Source organism: Caretta caretta, chromosome 3 (genome assembly GCF_965140235.1).
Source record: "Caretta caretta isolate rCarCar2 chromosome 3, rCarCar1.hap1, whole genome shotgun sequence".
Lineage (NCBI taxonomy): Eukaryota > Metazoa > Chordata > Testudines > Cheloniidae > Caretta > Caretta caretta.
In genome coordinates, this window is record NC_134208.1 from 194,484,177 (window position 1) to 194,501,477 (window position 17,301).

Sequence of the window (17,301 nt, forward strand, 5' to 3'; positions counted from 1 at the left end):
TACTCCATTAGCTCAAGTGGGAGAGATCTGAACTGTGGACTAAAGTTCCCAACCCTGCTTATGACCCATGTGGGTGATGGTATTATTCCAGATGATCCAATTTTTTATTTTTTTCATTGCTTTATAAAAGACCTAAGAAATTACATACTAAAAATCTACATTTAAAAAAAATTGATATTGCAAAGTCAAGCACCCAAATGCCAGTTGTGACTGAAACCTTAATTTGGCCCTCTTGTGCAGATGTTTTATGATACAGTCTTTAATTATATGATCACCTACTCTTTTTCCACAGGGATCCCTACCTCATTCAGTGCACAGACTAGACAGTACTATTGTCAGTTTTCTGAAAATTTAGGCCATAGCCATCTCAAATTGGGTACCCCAAATTAGTGGACATTTTTCACCTTAATCTCTCTGAGCCTCTGTCCTCCATCTGTAAAACGTGGATAATACCACCCCTCACCTCAAAGTGGTGTTGTGAAGATTAGTATCTTAGTGCTTCACAAACATTAATTAATTAGAGTGATGAGCACCACAGAAATGTCCATGAGGAAATTAATAATTCTCTCTTCAAAACAAGGTTTGAATAGCATGCAGCAAATGAAGCACTGAATGAGCATAAAATAAAAGTGAATAGCTGCTCATTCCATGTGTACTATCCATCCTGTGCACTGAATGAGGCAGGGATAATGTGGAAAAAATAGCATGTGATCATGTATTTTAGATTGTTTCATAATGGATACGCACATGGGGGCCAAATAAAGATTGCACAAACAACCTTAAGTTTGGTGTTTCCTAACTTTTGAGTGTTTGACTTTGCAGCCTTAACATTCTTTTACAGTGAGTGTGTGTGTGTGTGTGTGTGTGTATAAACACCACACACACACTTGACAACCAATACAGTTCTGTAGCACTTGATGAGAATTGCTTTGCCGCCTAAAAGTGCCACTAGTAATTATTTAACATTAGCTCTTAACAAGAACAGATTCAGGTGGGATGCAGTAAACAAGGAAACAATACAGATTGTTTGACATACCCTATACTAGCTCTCTGTTGAAGTAATAAGTGATTGTGATTGAAACATCCAGAAAGTGCAATACAGAGCAGAAGTTTTTTATCACAGGGGAAAAACACCTTATTAACCTCTACTCTGTCAGGTCCTCTCTATGTCCATATATGCAACACTGTCAGGAATGATTGAGTGCCCCTTCTAGTTCATGTTATCATGCTCTGAACCTAAACCACTAAGGGGCTAAATGACTAACAAGAGAATGACCTGAATGGGTGATTTAGACTAACAACATACTCAACTCTGCCACTGTAGTTCCTACACCAGGCTTTTTGCTATACAATGACATGTCACTCTTTCCACAACAGAAATATCCAACAGTTGCAAAACATAGTTCCAAATGCAAACACTGCTTGGTTTACAATCAAAATCTTTATTTATAAAAAATCACTTACCTGGCCAATTCCAATATAAAAAGTATTTCAGTTCAAAACTTCTGCATTTTTAAGATATCTGTCCTGCCACTGATAAGTTTTGTGGGACATCTCATACCTTCAATCCATGCATGCAACCTCCTCTAACTTCAAGTGGAGTTGTGTATGTCAATTGAAGGAACAACAATGTTTCTGAACACATGTGAAAAATCATCCTCTTTTCATTAAGAGTTTGCACAGAAAATTAAAGTACACAACTAGCATTTATTGTAAAGGCATCTAAAATATCACAGAGGATATAGAACAAATGCTTTCAAACTGCATAAATCATACCTTCTCTTCACTGACTGTTTTGTGGCAAAGTGATAATGTTATCCAGAAAATCCAATGTTCCCATTCTGGACTAACTACCCTACTACTAGACATGAGTTTATGTTTTTCATGCACATTTCATGTATTCCCACATGCTGTGTTGCTGCCAATAATTTATGACTGATCTGCACCCGGGCTGCCCTTCAGCATTTTATTTAATCTTTGCAACAGTGATTTACAATGACTCCTTCATTAACACAAAAATCTACATGTGTGTTAACAAGTTTGGAAGACTCTAAGAAAGAAGGTAAATTTTTTTTGAAAGTTGTGGCTGAATGACTTACAAGCCAGCTGAAGAAAGGCAAAGTAAACCATAAATGATCTGTTTGCTGTTCCCTGCAGCAAACAATTTAGGCAAAATAATTTGTTCTCATGCATACCTTGTTATAAACAATATATTAATGAAAATGTTGGGAAACATTTTCATGTATCACCAACATTCAAATTAGCTGTTCGGTGTTTATCCCACAGGTAGTCCTTTGCATGGCCTGCTCTCTCAGACTTTCAGTGACAACATCCATTTTTGAAACTGCCCTTTTTTGAAAGCCTGTGTACTGTATTTTGGCATTGCTGCCCCTTCAAAAGTCAATGGGAAATCAAACATGGACACACAATTAAAAAAATGCACTTCATCAGCTCTCCAGTTCTGAATATTTTGGGGGAAATTGTCTCCTGAATGAATACCACAATTTAATTGTAACTCCACTGGAAAATTCTCAAACTGGCACCAGCAGTATGACTGCCCTACAACCAGGGGACTTCAGTTAGACAGTATTTTGACCTGCATTTATTTTTTTCTTGCATATAGAGCTTATACAGACATGTGTGACACAAAACCAAAAAAAGAATTTTTCAGTTAGCAGGCAAGCTGGGTACAAAGAGAGACCACAATGTCACTCAGGATAAAAAGCTACTAGCATTAGTTTAAAAGCATGCTGTGGTCATCATCTCCTAAAACTTTTCTTAGGCCTTCCTAAACTGACATACTTGTCCATAAAGAAAAGGAGGACTTGTGGCACCTTAGAGACTAACCAATTTATTTGAGCATAAGCTTTCGTGAGCTACAGCTCGCTTCATCGGATGCATACTGTGGAAAGTTTCCACGAAAACTTATGCTCAAATAAATTGGTTAGTCTCTAAGGTGCCACAAGTCCTCCTTTTCTTTTTGCGAATACAGACTAACATGGCTGTTACTCTGATACTTGTCCATAGGAAATCGTATACTTTAGTCAGACCCTCCATTCATACTTTTCCTTGTTGACTGAAAGGACTGACTTTTTATATTTCTCCTCATAGTACATGGCCTTCATTCACAGGCTCAGCCTTCTAAGGTTCACCCAACATGAGATTTCTAACAAAGCAGATATATAGCCTTGGAAGAAGAGGTTCAATATCTCTATGGCATACATACGGTAGCTATGCTTACGGAATATTTTTGCTAGCATATGAAAGATGGAAAGCAAAGCAAATGCACCTGTAGGAGCAGGATTTGAAGTAAGGGATGGTATGTGTTGACGTACCAACTGTACATAGCTACACATATCCAGAGCCTCTCCAAAGCAACAATCTTTTACTCAGCCATTATCAGTAAGAAGGAGCCCTGGTTATCTACATAGCCCCTAAAATGGACAAAACCACCTATCATTCAATTTAAGGACAACAATACAAATTAAGATATTGATTGGACAAAGGGTGGTGTAATAAATCTACAACAAATAAAGATACTTTCCCCTCTAATGATTTGTAATACTGAAATCCAAATTTGCTTTATGACATTATTTTTAGGACAACATTATTTTTTTCTTTTTACAGCAAGTATCTGGAAGCACACTTCAGTATATAAGATATTCTGTATTTTCCTTTAATCAGTGTCTTACAAGGCTGCAAAAAAAAATAAAAAATTGATCTCCCAGGTCTGCTGTGAGGTCACAGAAATTGATAACCCTTACAAGCTACGCTTATGTGAGTCTGCCTGTGTCTCACAGATAGTGCACTTTGTAAATTAATCCTCCAAAGGCAAATATATTGTAAGTAGCTTGTTATCTCTAAAGTACTAAATTGAAGAATACATGGGATTATATTGACAGAAATTACATTTTCTGTAATGGGGTTTAATATATCTGAAATCTCTCCGATAGGCTCCTAGTCTCTCTCACCAAGGAGGGTTTGTTAATGTAGGTGCAATGGACATCAAGACAAAATTTATTCACTAAAATGGATTAGGCCATGTAATCAGAGCTTCAGTAATATTAATCTCGGACACTTATTGAATGAAGGGGGAGGGAGAACAACTTTTGTCTGCAAACTGGCACTTCTGACTCCCTTCCCTGCAGTAGGCTTGCAGCTTATGTTGGCAATTTCTGGGTATTACTTCAAAGAGGATAAGGTTTCCCATCATAAACACTAATTCAAAAATATTAGAACAATTAATCAGATATACTTAGTTTCACAGGGTTTTAGGTTTTGATACACTTCAAATATGACATTTGTTCTGCTCTTTTGTATGAAACCTGGATTTCAATAACCGTATTGTTGCCGTAACAAAGGGTAATAAATCATACCTTTTAAAAATAGTCTTGTTGCCACAATTTTGTACTTAAATGGGAATACTTTTGGCTGATGCAGAAACCCAGCCACAAATAATAAGCAACTTAACATCTGCTTCCAAAACAGCAAAGGTTTAATTTCTTAAAGCCGTCTCTGCTATAACAAATCAAGGGTCCCAACTATCCTTACTTTTAAATTAATAAATTAAACACACAATTTTTTTCCCTGTAATACTTCAGTGGGTAAAAGGCAGATTTTCCTGGAAGTTTGTTTCAAGATTTTCTTTTCTTTCTCTCTTTTTTAAAAAACTCAAATTACACTGAGAAGATCCCCAAATAACTTTGTTAGTCAAAAATAATAATTTGATATAAATGGTGATGGACTCAATCAATACAGACTGAAGAAAATATGCAGAGTGATGTACATCTGACTTAAATTTTCTGGGTCTCAAGTGATTGATTTCTTAAAGGATGGGTATGCAGATAGAATTATATCCAGGGAAAATACAGACATGCATATAAACTGAAATGTAACTATTTAAAGAGCTATGGGAAAGTAAATACTACATGTTTTCTGCAGTACTAAAACTATAATTCCCATACCTGAAACCATTCTGTAGGCTACATTACATTTGCATCAATAAACTTCCACGGAAAGCAGGCAACTGCAGGGCGTGTCAGCAGAATGCCAATCATTAGAGGCAGGTTGCTTGTGGTCAGAGTACTGGCTGTGGGTAAACACTAAGTAAAATTACTTACCAATTGTTCACCTGAAGTATAGTGAGCCCTGTGTCTTGTGCCAACTGTTTTTTCTGTTCTTCTGAAGGGTAAGGGTGCTAAAAGATACCAAAATAAATATATATATTTAAAATGATGGTTTTACTCACTTTTAATTAACAATAAAGTCTGACGTCTATTATTAAAAAGTGAAAATGCTGAGGTGTGTCACTTTTTGTAATTATTAATGGGCTACTACATCATTTAATTAATGGCAGTAAAAGACAGGCCAATTATAAAGATTAGTGAAGTGAAGAAATAGCTGCTCAGGATACTGGCAGTACCTTGATACTCTGTGCAGATATTTGTTGCAGTATCACAAAGTTTTGTGATTGTCTTATGTGAATTATTAAAGTCATGTTACTGAGGGCTTTTTCGGCATTTCACCAAATAATAAAGAAAACATGCACACAATATACATGTAAGCACCACTAGATTCTGATTTAATGAAGGCAAATCTTATCTGTGCCTGAAAATAATTTGCAAATAAGATCAGCATCTCAAACAGCAACAAATGCTGGGATTTTGAACATAGGCCAATATAAGGTCAATGATCAGCACATTTTTGTCTGACATTAACATAGCTGTGCTACACTAATCATGAGAGACAGAAAATAAATACTAGTTTAAATGAAGACAATGTTAAAATTAAATCATAAAAGATACATTTCTTGTGAGAACTTGACTGCTTTCTCAGAAAATTCACTTATGTGTGAATACAAATTACTTAATAAGTTAAAAGCAAAAACCACATCCAAGTCTGAATTTAGAAACAACTTTGCCAACGTCATTTTCCTTGATGTTAAAGTGTTAATTGTCCTTAAAGAAAATGAACCAACCCCACAAATACAGCAATTCTCAGGAAGAAATGTTGATTAGGGTAATCTATTCTGGCCCTATACTTGAGGTAACAGTACCACTAACTTGAAATTTAAATGCCAGAATACCCGGGACTAACTTCTGGTCCACTACACGATAAAGTTATTTTAAAATTCCAGTAAAATTATTTGATAAAATAGATTTGACATGTCCAAACAGCACGTTAACGGTTGCAACATTCTTTACTGTATTATGCATGCATCCATTTTTCCACAAACATTCCACTGTTCTTTGGCGTTGCCATTAGGTGTCATATTACAAAAGATGTAAACGAAAACTTTTAAAAAATATAGGAATTTATAACTCAAAATCCAGGGATCTTACTTCTATGATAACTATTGAACATGTTTTACATACTACTCTGAACCACATAACCGGAAATCTAATAGCTATGTTATACTAATTAACATTACTGAATTACCTCATCTTACTAACTATGGACCCTCATAATTCAATTTATTTTCTCTTGTCAGTTTGTCCAACAGAACAGAAAGCACGTTGCAGTGGACTCTAACACTAACAGAATATGCCTATGACACAGAAAAATGATTAACTTGACTTTTACCCATCAATGGTAGAATATTATATGTAGACTGAATATATCTTATATACTTTCCAATACCAATATATTTTTACCTTTTGAAAATGCTTCCAGTGCAGCTCCATATTGCTAATTACCTCTGAACTACATTTCCATTAATGACAAGTATACTTTTATGGACATAAATATGACAACCATTGCAAGAACATTCATAAAAACTATTTTGAATTGTATTATTTGTTAAATGTGCTGATAGTCGCTCCTTGCCGAGTTTGCAAGCCACCTTTCAGTTCTTTTATGGTCTATGGTCACAGTATCAATGCCATTTAAGTTTAGAGTCAATGTAATTGCTGCTGAAATTCACTTGTGCTTTATTTTCAGAAACATGTTTGTACTTATATTCTACGCAGCAAACGGTTGTATTTTAGTTCTGTCCATCAATTTGATCTTAGTCCATTAGAATAACCTGCCCATTCAGCTTGAAATAGCCTCAGTATTCTCTTCAAAACCTTACAGTGAAGATTTGTAGACTTTCATTTTTGTTTTACTTCTCATTTTAACTTTACTATAATAAAAGGATATGCTTTATTTTCTTATTTTGTTTTGTCACCTTGCATGTGATCAGATTTTAAGTAATTGAACAAACGGTGTCTCATTTTATGTAGCAAGCAATAATTACTAGATAGCCTCTAGCTTTTGGAATTGAGAACTCTGTCTCCATTAAGCAATTTTCAATTGTTCTGGACTTTTTTCCAAATAGACAAGACCGGATAAAATTAGTCATCAGAATAATACAGCCACTGTATAAATAATTGCTTTAAGTGTATCAAAACAAAATTCCTTAAATCATGGTATGTTTAAGGTCATCTGATTTTTTCCATAGTCTAGTTATTGGCTTAATGTAGCATAAACTTTGAATTTCATGAAAAATCTATAATTGTTATAATCACATGAAAGCCATGACTTGATGTGGCTAATCCCTCTTAGCCAAAAGTTCACAATGAGGTAGGCTTTTTATACTGAGACTCAATACGTTTAAAATATCTTGAACACTGCATCCTTATTACATAAGCTATTTGTGGATACTATGAGTTGTGCCTTTGTAGGCTTAAAAAAAAAAATGACTTGACAACTAATCAACATGTCACAGGCTAGGTTGCTATAAAAACTTTCAAAGCCTTGTTGCATTCCCACCCACCAGGCTAGTAAGGCATATGCTACAGGCAATGGCAGACATCACGTTGCAACAGAGATAAAGGGGAAACCCCTAAGAACTACCATTTTATGAAGAAATAGGAAATTCATTCTGTACTATTACTGTTAATCCTCTTTTCACATATGTAGCAGTAATAGATAGTTTCCATGAGAGTGCTCCTTTATTAATTTTGGTTAAAAGGGACAAAGACACTCTTAAAAAACGTCACTTATAAATGTAGCTCTGATTCCCGTTGGCAAATATACCTAACACTAAGATCACTTTGGGATATCAAAGCAAATTGGACCACTGTTCAATAAACAGTGACTTGAAACCTTTACTTTGTTATGTACATTAGCCTCATACCATTATCTCTTAAAAGCTTAATTATTTGCAAACAATTGATCAAGATGTGAATTTGAGAAAGGAATGCTAGGACCACTGGGAGAGCTGCAACGCATTAGGAGAGCAAACAAAATTACCTTTAGATCTTACAATAAGAATTAACGATTGGGACCATATATAGGGCAGTGCAGTAGCTGAAATGTTCTTTCTGGAGTGTTTTCCATTTGATCTACATTAACACCTCAGGAATGAATGAAAGCTATAAAACAGTGATTATGTAGGGGAAGGCTAACCCTCCTTCCCAGAATCAATCCAACACATGTATATTGGGAGATTGCAGACTAGCTTTCCTGTGGAGGCTAGAGGAAAAGGGTGCCTCCAAGAGATATGCCCTAAGAATTATTTTGGGAAAGTTCGATGGTCTGTGTTATGCAGAAGGTCAAACAAGATAATCACACTGGTCCCTTCTGGTCTTGGAATTTATGAAAATAGGTAGCTAGTAGGGAAACAGAAATTCAGAAGAACTCAGGCTTACAACAAATAAGAGCTAAGGCATTACTGTAAAATAACGGGGCCAAATTCTACTTTTTTCTATTCAATAGGTTGCAGCAGTGTTACAGCACAACATTTGGCCTATCTGAAAACCTATCACTTGTTCCTTACTATAAACCTAGTACTGAAATGTGGATTGACACTATTAATGTGTTTTTGCAGCTCTGTGGTATTACTTGTAATAATGATTTAGTACAGAAGTGATTGCTTAATAATCCCATCTGAGTCTGCATGCAAATGCAAATTTAACCCTAGGGGATTTGCCCAGGGCAATATAAACAGTTAAGGAACATTTGAAAAGGTAAAAATAACTTACAGAATTTAAGTCAGAGCAGTCATTTTAGCAGTAACAAAGCAATGAAACTGACAGAGAGAAAAATGTAATTTTCCATTACGTTCTCTGTGAACAGTTTAATAAAACTGTACTTAGAGAGTAGCATTCTAGATAGAAAGTGTTGTTGTTTTGTTTTTAAAATGCTGCAGAGAACTTGTTTAACCAAACAATCAATAAGACTTATTTATTCTTTGACTACAGTCAGTGGGTAAAGAGAAACTCTACAGTAAATACAGATGGAAAGTGTCCAGACCCATATCTTAATGATACTCCTTGTCCAAATGTACTCCTTTCATCAAATTTTCCACTACTGACTGCAAATGTGGATGCCAGGACAGTGATACACTTTATCTTATCTGCCCTGGTAACCAAGTATCAATAACATTCCCTCCCTCATTGCCTTGCCCACTATAACAGCACATTGTAATGGTTGCAGAAAAATGGAAAATAATCCTGTACAGAGCTTGCTGCTGAGATAATGGAAGGCTAAGCTGTCCCTTCTCAAACCCCAGATTAGTAATTTCTTGTGACACAGAACTGCCTCTATACCCAAACTGCAAAACAGCTGTAACAAAGCACAGAGATCGAAGCAATTTTCAAGCAAAATGTTATATGTTATATTTTAAAAGGTATGGGAATAGGCACAGGAAGAACTGATCTAATATGAGGAGTTATGGCAACTGTCCAATATAATAACCCTTATCAAAGCATGTTCTGTTGCTTGGTTGAATATGGGAGAACAATTTCAGAAGTTCTTTTATCCTTTTCCTCCAGTCCTCTGCCTCCTCCACAGCTAAGTTTAATGCATTTATAGAAGATGACCTTGAGCTAAACTCTGGTATGTGATGGAGAGATACTTACTCCCCTCAAAAAACTCCCCCTCAAAAAAAAAAAAAAAGAAGTCTACCACATGGACTTTCACTATATTAACCATAACATTCCTGTATTATGCTATAAAATGTTCTAATGAAATGTTTTTGAATGTATATATAGTTTTATTTTAAAGATTCTTGCTCAGCTATATTACGGGTCTAAACCTAGCTGTTCAATTAATAAACAGAAGTAGTAGGTGATCTGGATAATACTGACAAATTACAAATCAGTTTTATATTTAACTTTAAATCTTGTTTAATCAAAACTTTATCACATTAAAAAATTTGATACCGGGGGGGGGGGGGGTGGCGGCGGCGGTTATATGTTGTACACGTGAATTGTTTATATTGTTCACAATTAAATTGATCTATGATACATTTAAAAAAAATCCATAATGCTTCCTTATTGTATTTCAGCTTTATGAATTAGTTTTACTGTTTCAGTGAATGCTTTTTTGTCTCCTGACTGCACATTATCAAAGAGACACTTTGTGCCTGCTATTTGCATTACAAAAGCAGTGCATGGTGTAGTCTAAGAACATAGCTTGAATTTATAGTAGTTGAGTTCTGCATCCTCACACATGCTGGAATCAAAAGAATAACTAGGGTGTCTACACTAGCAAAGCAGCCAAAAGCATTTGGATAGCTTTACTATCAGTAAAGTCACAAGATTTCAACCTGCTTTCTTAATTCTCAAACAGTGTATTTAGATTGAGCAATAAATAGAATGCATTTAGACACAGACTGCTCATTTTTCAATGAGTGGGTGAATTAGTTTGTAGATAAGTCCTATTTAGTAGTGGCTCTAAGACGTTGCCAAGTTTAGGTGTACAGCTATGAAAATCAGCTGGGAAGCTGAAAACTAGATCTTGTTTGTCACATGGGAATGAGTTGCACATCTAAGGAAAAGCTAAACATTTTACAGCAATCGCTTTATTCTAAATACATCCACAAAGATACAAAAGAAAACCTTTTACAACTTTCACACAACCAGTTACAAGTTTAGCCCTGTAAATCGGCTCTACATATTGTCTATTTGATTTATTATTTAAAACTCATTTATTGGTTTTTCAATACATAAAACACATGTAGTGAGTAAACATAATAGAAGGATATATTCATATTACATACACAAAGAAGACCTAGTCATCCTTTAAAATTATACACACACACACAAGCTTAACAAGCTAACCACTTCTCAATGTCATTTTAAGAACATTATTATTAAATTCCTGCACTGATAGTTATTGAAAAGTTAAATGTAAATGCAAAATCAAAAGCCATATTTCCTTTCTTTAAAGTTAAAAATACATAAAAACATGCAATATCTGAAGTAACTGTGGTACCTTTGCATATTTTACAATGTAAAGGGATACACTGCAGTTTGGCTTCTACTACATTAGAGAATTCCTAAGGGACAGATTCTGAATAACAACTTACTCCACAAAAGGTCCTATTGATGCCAGTGGGAACCACTCCAGGAGTAAGGTACCATTCAAGGTGAGTAAAGGTATCCAGAATCTCGCCCTTAGTAAGGAAAATACACCATATAAAGTATCTGAACATCAAAAAAGGAGACCTAGTTTTGTTTGGGGAAGAATGGGAATGGGGGCAGACCTATACTGTTCAGTGGACAAGTTGCATTTTCCTGAGAAAATATGTCCTCCTTGCTCTATGATTCTCTCTTTCCATTCCCCTTTTGTAGAGAATTTCTTGCAAGAGCTGTCTATGAACCTGTTTTGGCATACACAAACGTGAGTATCCTCGCCAGCGTTCAAGGAGAGAGATGGTATGGCTTGGGACACTCTGCCAATACTTTTCTGGTGGCCTGTATCAATTTATGCGGAATGCAAGCATTCATTAAGGGGGAGAGGGGGGGAGAAGAGGTGTGTGTGTTTGGGGCGGGGTGGGGGGAGTTCAGCTCACCCCCTACACAGGATATATTAGGAGCCAGAGAGTGAGTGAGTACAAAATGTCAGAAATGTGAACAGGAAGCACGAATACAGTAAAAGCCAACCTGTTCTTCAGGCTGCATTTTCACATTCTGCACACAGTAGGCATCTGCTCGACCTGACAGTGTTCGATTATATATATTACAATATATTTTGTTAATTCATTACAGAAGTAATTCCTTGCTATTTTGTTAGTTTAGTCTATATGATATTATATTGGGGTGATGAACTTTCCCTTTCTGAAGTCCAGGGTGGTTTTTTTTTTAAACATATCAATACTGTACAAAAGCCAACTGCATTTGAAGATAAATAGCTTAGGACAAAGTAATATGAAACGGTGCATCCTTAAAATAAGGGACATTATCTTAATTATAATGTAGTACAAACAGCAGTGAAATATTACATGAGTGACACTGAAATAACAGAGTAAAGGCATTACCTAACTTCCAATCCAATTATAACTAAAATTCACATACTTAAAAGCAAGCTTTTTAATTAGTCCAACTTCACATCAGAAAGCTAATCACAGATCTCAAAAGGTTAAATCCATCTTTGAACAGTGCTCATAAAAATCTGCTGTCTGCCCCCACCTTCTTCCAAGTTAAAAGCTCCAGTCAAGGAGGAAAAATCCACAACTCTTAACAGAATGTTTCTGTGAATGTTGTATAAATAAGCAGTAAACAGAAGAACCAAACTCCATAAAAGTCTTCTGTTGTTTTGTAGGGTGAGTCTGAGGCAGATTAATTCAGGTAAATATCTCCTAACTAGCAGCCTACTCTTAGTAATAATTCACTGTCTTTATCTGCATTAAATGACTTTATAACAGGTAGGCTTGGAAATTTTCCAGTGTCTCTGGTAAATGATAGCAATAGAGGTGGTAATCCCAAGAAGCTTTTGCCAAACCTCTATTTGTGTTCTCTGTTTTCTGTCTTGCTGTGTTCTGTATTTCAAAGCATCTCTCCTTATACTGTGGATAACAAGCTCCTAGGCACACCTTATTGGGTCACAAGATTACAGTGAAAGAACACTAAGGGGGTGTGTTCTATTCAACAAGTTCCCTTACCTAGGAGTTCCCCCCTCAGAAAGTAGCACAACTGTCTTAAAGAGATAACACTTCATAGTACACAGCGTAACAACTGAACAGTTTCAAAATATTCTCTCAAACTCAACTGCCTTCTCTTGCACAGCACCCAAAAGGTTTTACAAACAGCTTTACAAATGCACACACACAGCTGACCATCTAAAATGCCAACATAAAGAGGTTTTACATTTACAAATTTTCATTAGAAAAAGTACCATGGAAGGAGATGAAAAATAAAGCTGCTATTTTGAAATGTTTCTTTGTTAGCATCAAAAGTCCTTGAACAGATGCCCTGTCCACCATTAAATATTCACAAGATATCCTTGTAAAAGAATAAAGAACACACAAGGTATGGGCAAAAATCACAATGTGTTCTTCATAAAAGAAAGATGCATTTAAAGATCCAGAAAAACCTAGAGAAACAGCACTGTTCCCAATATAACTAAAGACTCTTGGAACTGGTACACATTCTCTGGCGTTAATTTTCCCACTTAAATTACAGTGATGGTGTAGCCTCATCTCATTAGAGATCATTGTCCCCAGTAGACAGTTGTGTTTATGGGGGATTCTTGCTGTTCCACACCTGCTGCTCAGGTTGCTATGTGATAAAGAGTGCATACAAACAGCAGACTTGAGCTTGCTGGACTGCAACTGATGAGCCCAGGCTAATTCAGGGGTGATTATGTAGTTTACTGGACCACTAAACCTCTTTAAGCTTGTAATTACTGCCTATTTGAGTAAAGAACATTCAAAAGCAATTCACTGCATCATGCCTGCCACAGCTGGAAGCAGGCTGCCAGCAGTCTGTGGGGACATTAAAATCTACAGGGACAGGGATTCAAGCACAGCTAGTAGGCACTAACAGCAGCTTCAGCAGCCAAGTGTGTTCACATTCCATCTCACCTTTTCTGACCAGGCATACCATTAAAGGTGCAATGAAAACTATAGAAAAGCAATAAAGATGACAAATAACGGTATATAATTGAAAGAACTGCATTTTAATGACTTTTCCCCTTATATCAGGCTAATTTTTTTAAGCTTTTTTGTCATGCTAAGGGGGAGGTGGGGGTGCTTTTTACAAAATCCATGACATGGATTTAGAATGCTCTTGTTTCCAAGTATTTTTTAAACAGTTTTAGAAACAAAAAGTGCCTCTTGTTTGTAATTGTAAAATAAATGTGACATCAGCCCCCATTATGATTTTCTAGCAATGTCTGTGTACAAATGATTTCCATTTGAGATATTTCAATTGTGAAATTAATTTAAACAGAACCACACAATAACAATGATATTTTTTACTTATACAAATTCATCTTTTGCCTTGTGCTTTGCAAACAATTAATCAATCCTCATAAACAGCTCTTCTCAACAAGGAGTATTACTCTATCCACTCCAACCATTCAAAAAAACCCCACAAATCAGGCCCCCCACATCATGAGAACACTCTAAAAATAATAGACTTCAGATTCTTTTTATTTACCTTCAGGATTTTGAGCTTTTAGGATTCACATTTTCGATCTTCTCTAAGAATTTATTTTTCCTTTTAAATGAGAAATGAAATTCTCATGTAATCACCTGACTTCAGGAACTGGGGCTTTAGGAAAAACACCAAATATCGTGAGACTTGGGGAAAACGTCACAAGAGCTGGCAACACCATGTATTTTACACAGAAATAAACTGATGCACAGAGACACTGAGAATCTTTCTTGAGGTCACATAGTAAGTCAAGGGCAAAGCCTCAATAGAACACAAGTTCCTGACCTGTGCAAGTGGAATTTTGCACCTGTGTGATGCTTCATTGACTTAAACAGGACCTCCGACTGGGCCCATGTGTATCCGACTGCAGGACTGGGGATCTATACTCTCAAGTCCCCTGCTCTAACCACTTGACAATATTGCCTCACACAATAATATTTTGGTGTTTGAGGGCAGACTAGATGATCTAATGGTCCCTTCTGGCTTAAAAATCTATGGAAATGTTAATTAAGTAAAAGTGCATCTAATACACTTGCATAGAATTTACTCTAAAGAAACAGATATCAGAGTTCATCAGTATCATTCTCATGCTTGCTAACCATCACAGCTGCTTCATACATGTGTGTTTGTCTGTCTAACAAACCAAACAAAAAAAGAAAACCCATCACATGCTTTTTTCATGGCTGTTGATGCAGCTGTCACGTGGCTGTAAATAAATTAAAGGGGTCCGTACCTTAATGAAGGTGAACCAGTTTCTCTTTTCACCTAAGCTTTTTGTCCCTTCTTCTAAAATGTCTTAATACGTTCTAGCCACAGGAAGAAATATTTATTATATAAATATTTCTTACTGTGGATGGAGAGAGCGAAGCAACTCTTGTTGCCAAAAACCAGCTATTAAATGATAATATAAAAACATTATGGAAGTTTATTCTGAAAAAGAATGTAAATTCCAAGGAGCCAAAAGCCACACCAATTCTCTGACTACTCCATTCAAGTTCCAAAGATCTAGGAGCTTATAGGTTATCCAGATATCATTCTTATTAATATTCATTAGGTAGGTCTACTTGCATTTTCATAAGTTGTGAAGGTAGCACAAGAAACAATCAGAATTCTTTAACACAGAGGCATTATCAATTCAACATCTGCCAAATAGGTTGTATACAGATCTGAAGTTGAAATTCAAATACAATTTACCTGTACTAAAGCTGGGTTTTCATGAAACTGTTCACATTCCGCTACAGGGCAAGCTATTTAAATGTTCTCTCTTCTTATTCACCTACAATTCAGCTTTTACATCTCTGATAGTTCATTCTCCAGTATTTTTACCTTTATCACTAGATTCTCTCATAAATTGCATTCTTCATACCCTAGCTAATGAGTTTTCTTCGGTTAAAAGTAGATGTCCCATTTTTATAGGGACAGTCCAGTTTTTTGGGACTTTTTCTTATATAGGCACCTATTACCCACCACCCCCATCCTGTTCTTTCACAGTTGCTATCTGGTCACCCTAGCTAAAAGGGTTTAAGTTTAGTAATATTGCATATATGAATAATATAGTCAAGTTTAAACTGTAAACTTAACTAATCAATTCTGCTTTCTCATTAGAGAATTTATCTACACAAACTTATGGTGTGAAATCTCTTATTGATTCAGGGTGCAGAACTGTGTGCAGTTTTTGATCAAGGCTGGTTAATTTTGTAACTTACATTTACTAGGAGAGAGATAAATTTACAACTCTTAAAAGGAAAAAGTGCTCTAGTTAATTGTTTATCCTAATTATCAAAGGACTCTAGCAGATAATATTAATGAACTTAAATGTAAAATGAACATGCTTTTACAGAGTAATAATATTCCTACCTAGACCTACTGAGACAAAACAAGGGGTGGAGGAAACCTTTGGTTCTCTTCCTCTCCACATTTCTAGTTCCATCCTTAAATTAGCAGCAGATGTGTTTGTTCACTAGACCACAATGTATTGATCCATATGATTTATTAAGAACATTAATTGTATGAAAGGTTTAGACTTGAGAAGGGTTTATGGGATCTTATTCCTCTGGACTGGGGACATGCTTGGACTCTTTGGAGCCCTCTCTAAAGAACCAATCCATTTCCTGCTGAAGTCAATGGGAAAACTCCCAATGACTTCAAATGGATTTTGATGAATCTTTATGGGCCAAACCCTATTGCTCTTACTAACACTGTGTAGTACTTTGGATTTCAGTGAGACTGCTTGTGGAGCGAGGTGCTTACTGTGACTAAGGGAGGCAGAATTTGCACACTGAGCAGTTACAGTGAAGTCAATGGAACTATTGGTAGGGTGAAATCCCGGCCCTATGGCAGTCAGTAGCCATTCTCATCAGTTAAATGGAGCCTGGTGGATTCCACCCAGAATACGTCAAGTTAAATATCTCCTTAAGTCTTTGCAAGATCAGGGCCTAAATGAGAATCTGATGCTGAATGATCCACGGAAAGGCATTGACAATGATCTCAGTGGAGGCCTCTTTCCTACCCTCCGAGTAAGAGAAAACAGGTCACATATACAGCCACCTAAAGAGGATTGGCAGGGGGAACTGGAGAACCCCAGTACCAAAGGAAACAGTCTACAAGACCCTGTTTTGAATGGTTTTCAGTCAGGGGCCAGACACACCAACAACAAACCACACTTGGATGCCTAGGTAAGTACCACCATTATATAGGCAATCAAATTTTCAAACAGAAACATTTAGATTTAATATAGCTTTCAGCACACTTATATGATATGATATCCATTAATAATTCAGGAAGATAACAACACATTAATTTATTTTGTCAATACTAAGCTTGAAAAACTTGCATGCCTTTTTTCCTCTCTTGACCAGCACTCCACTTTCATTTACAAAGACCTGAATGAAAGTAGCTAAAGACCAAAAAAAAAAAAGTCACCATTAACAAGTCA

At 36.0% G+C, this 17,301-nt stretch overlaps 1 protein-coding gene across 3 annotated transcripts in view; it reads right to left on the minus strand.

Annotated features, from left to right (window-relative positions):
• MEIS1 (Meis homeobox 1) overlaps positions 1-17,301 on the minus strand; it is a 124,928-nt gene that overhangs the window by 20,876 nt on the left and 86,751 nt on the right. For all 3 annotated transcript variants that reach the window (XM_075127210.1, XM_075127211.1, XM_075127212.1), the window contains one exon: positions 5,121-5,197. In XM_075127210.1, the coding sequence (XP_074983311.1) occupies positions 5,121-5,197 (77 nt within the window). The remainder of the gene's footprint in view (positions 1-5,120; positions 5,198-17,301) is intronic.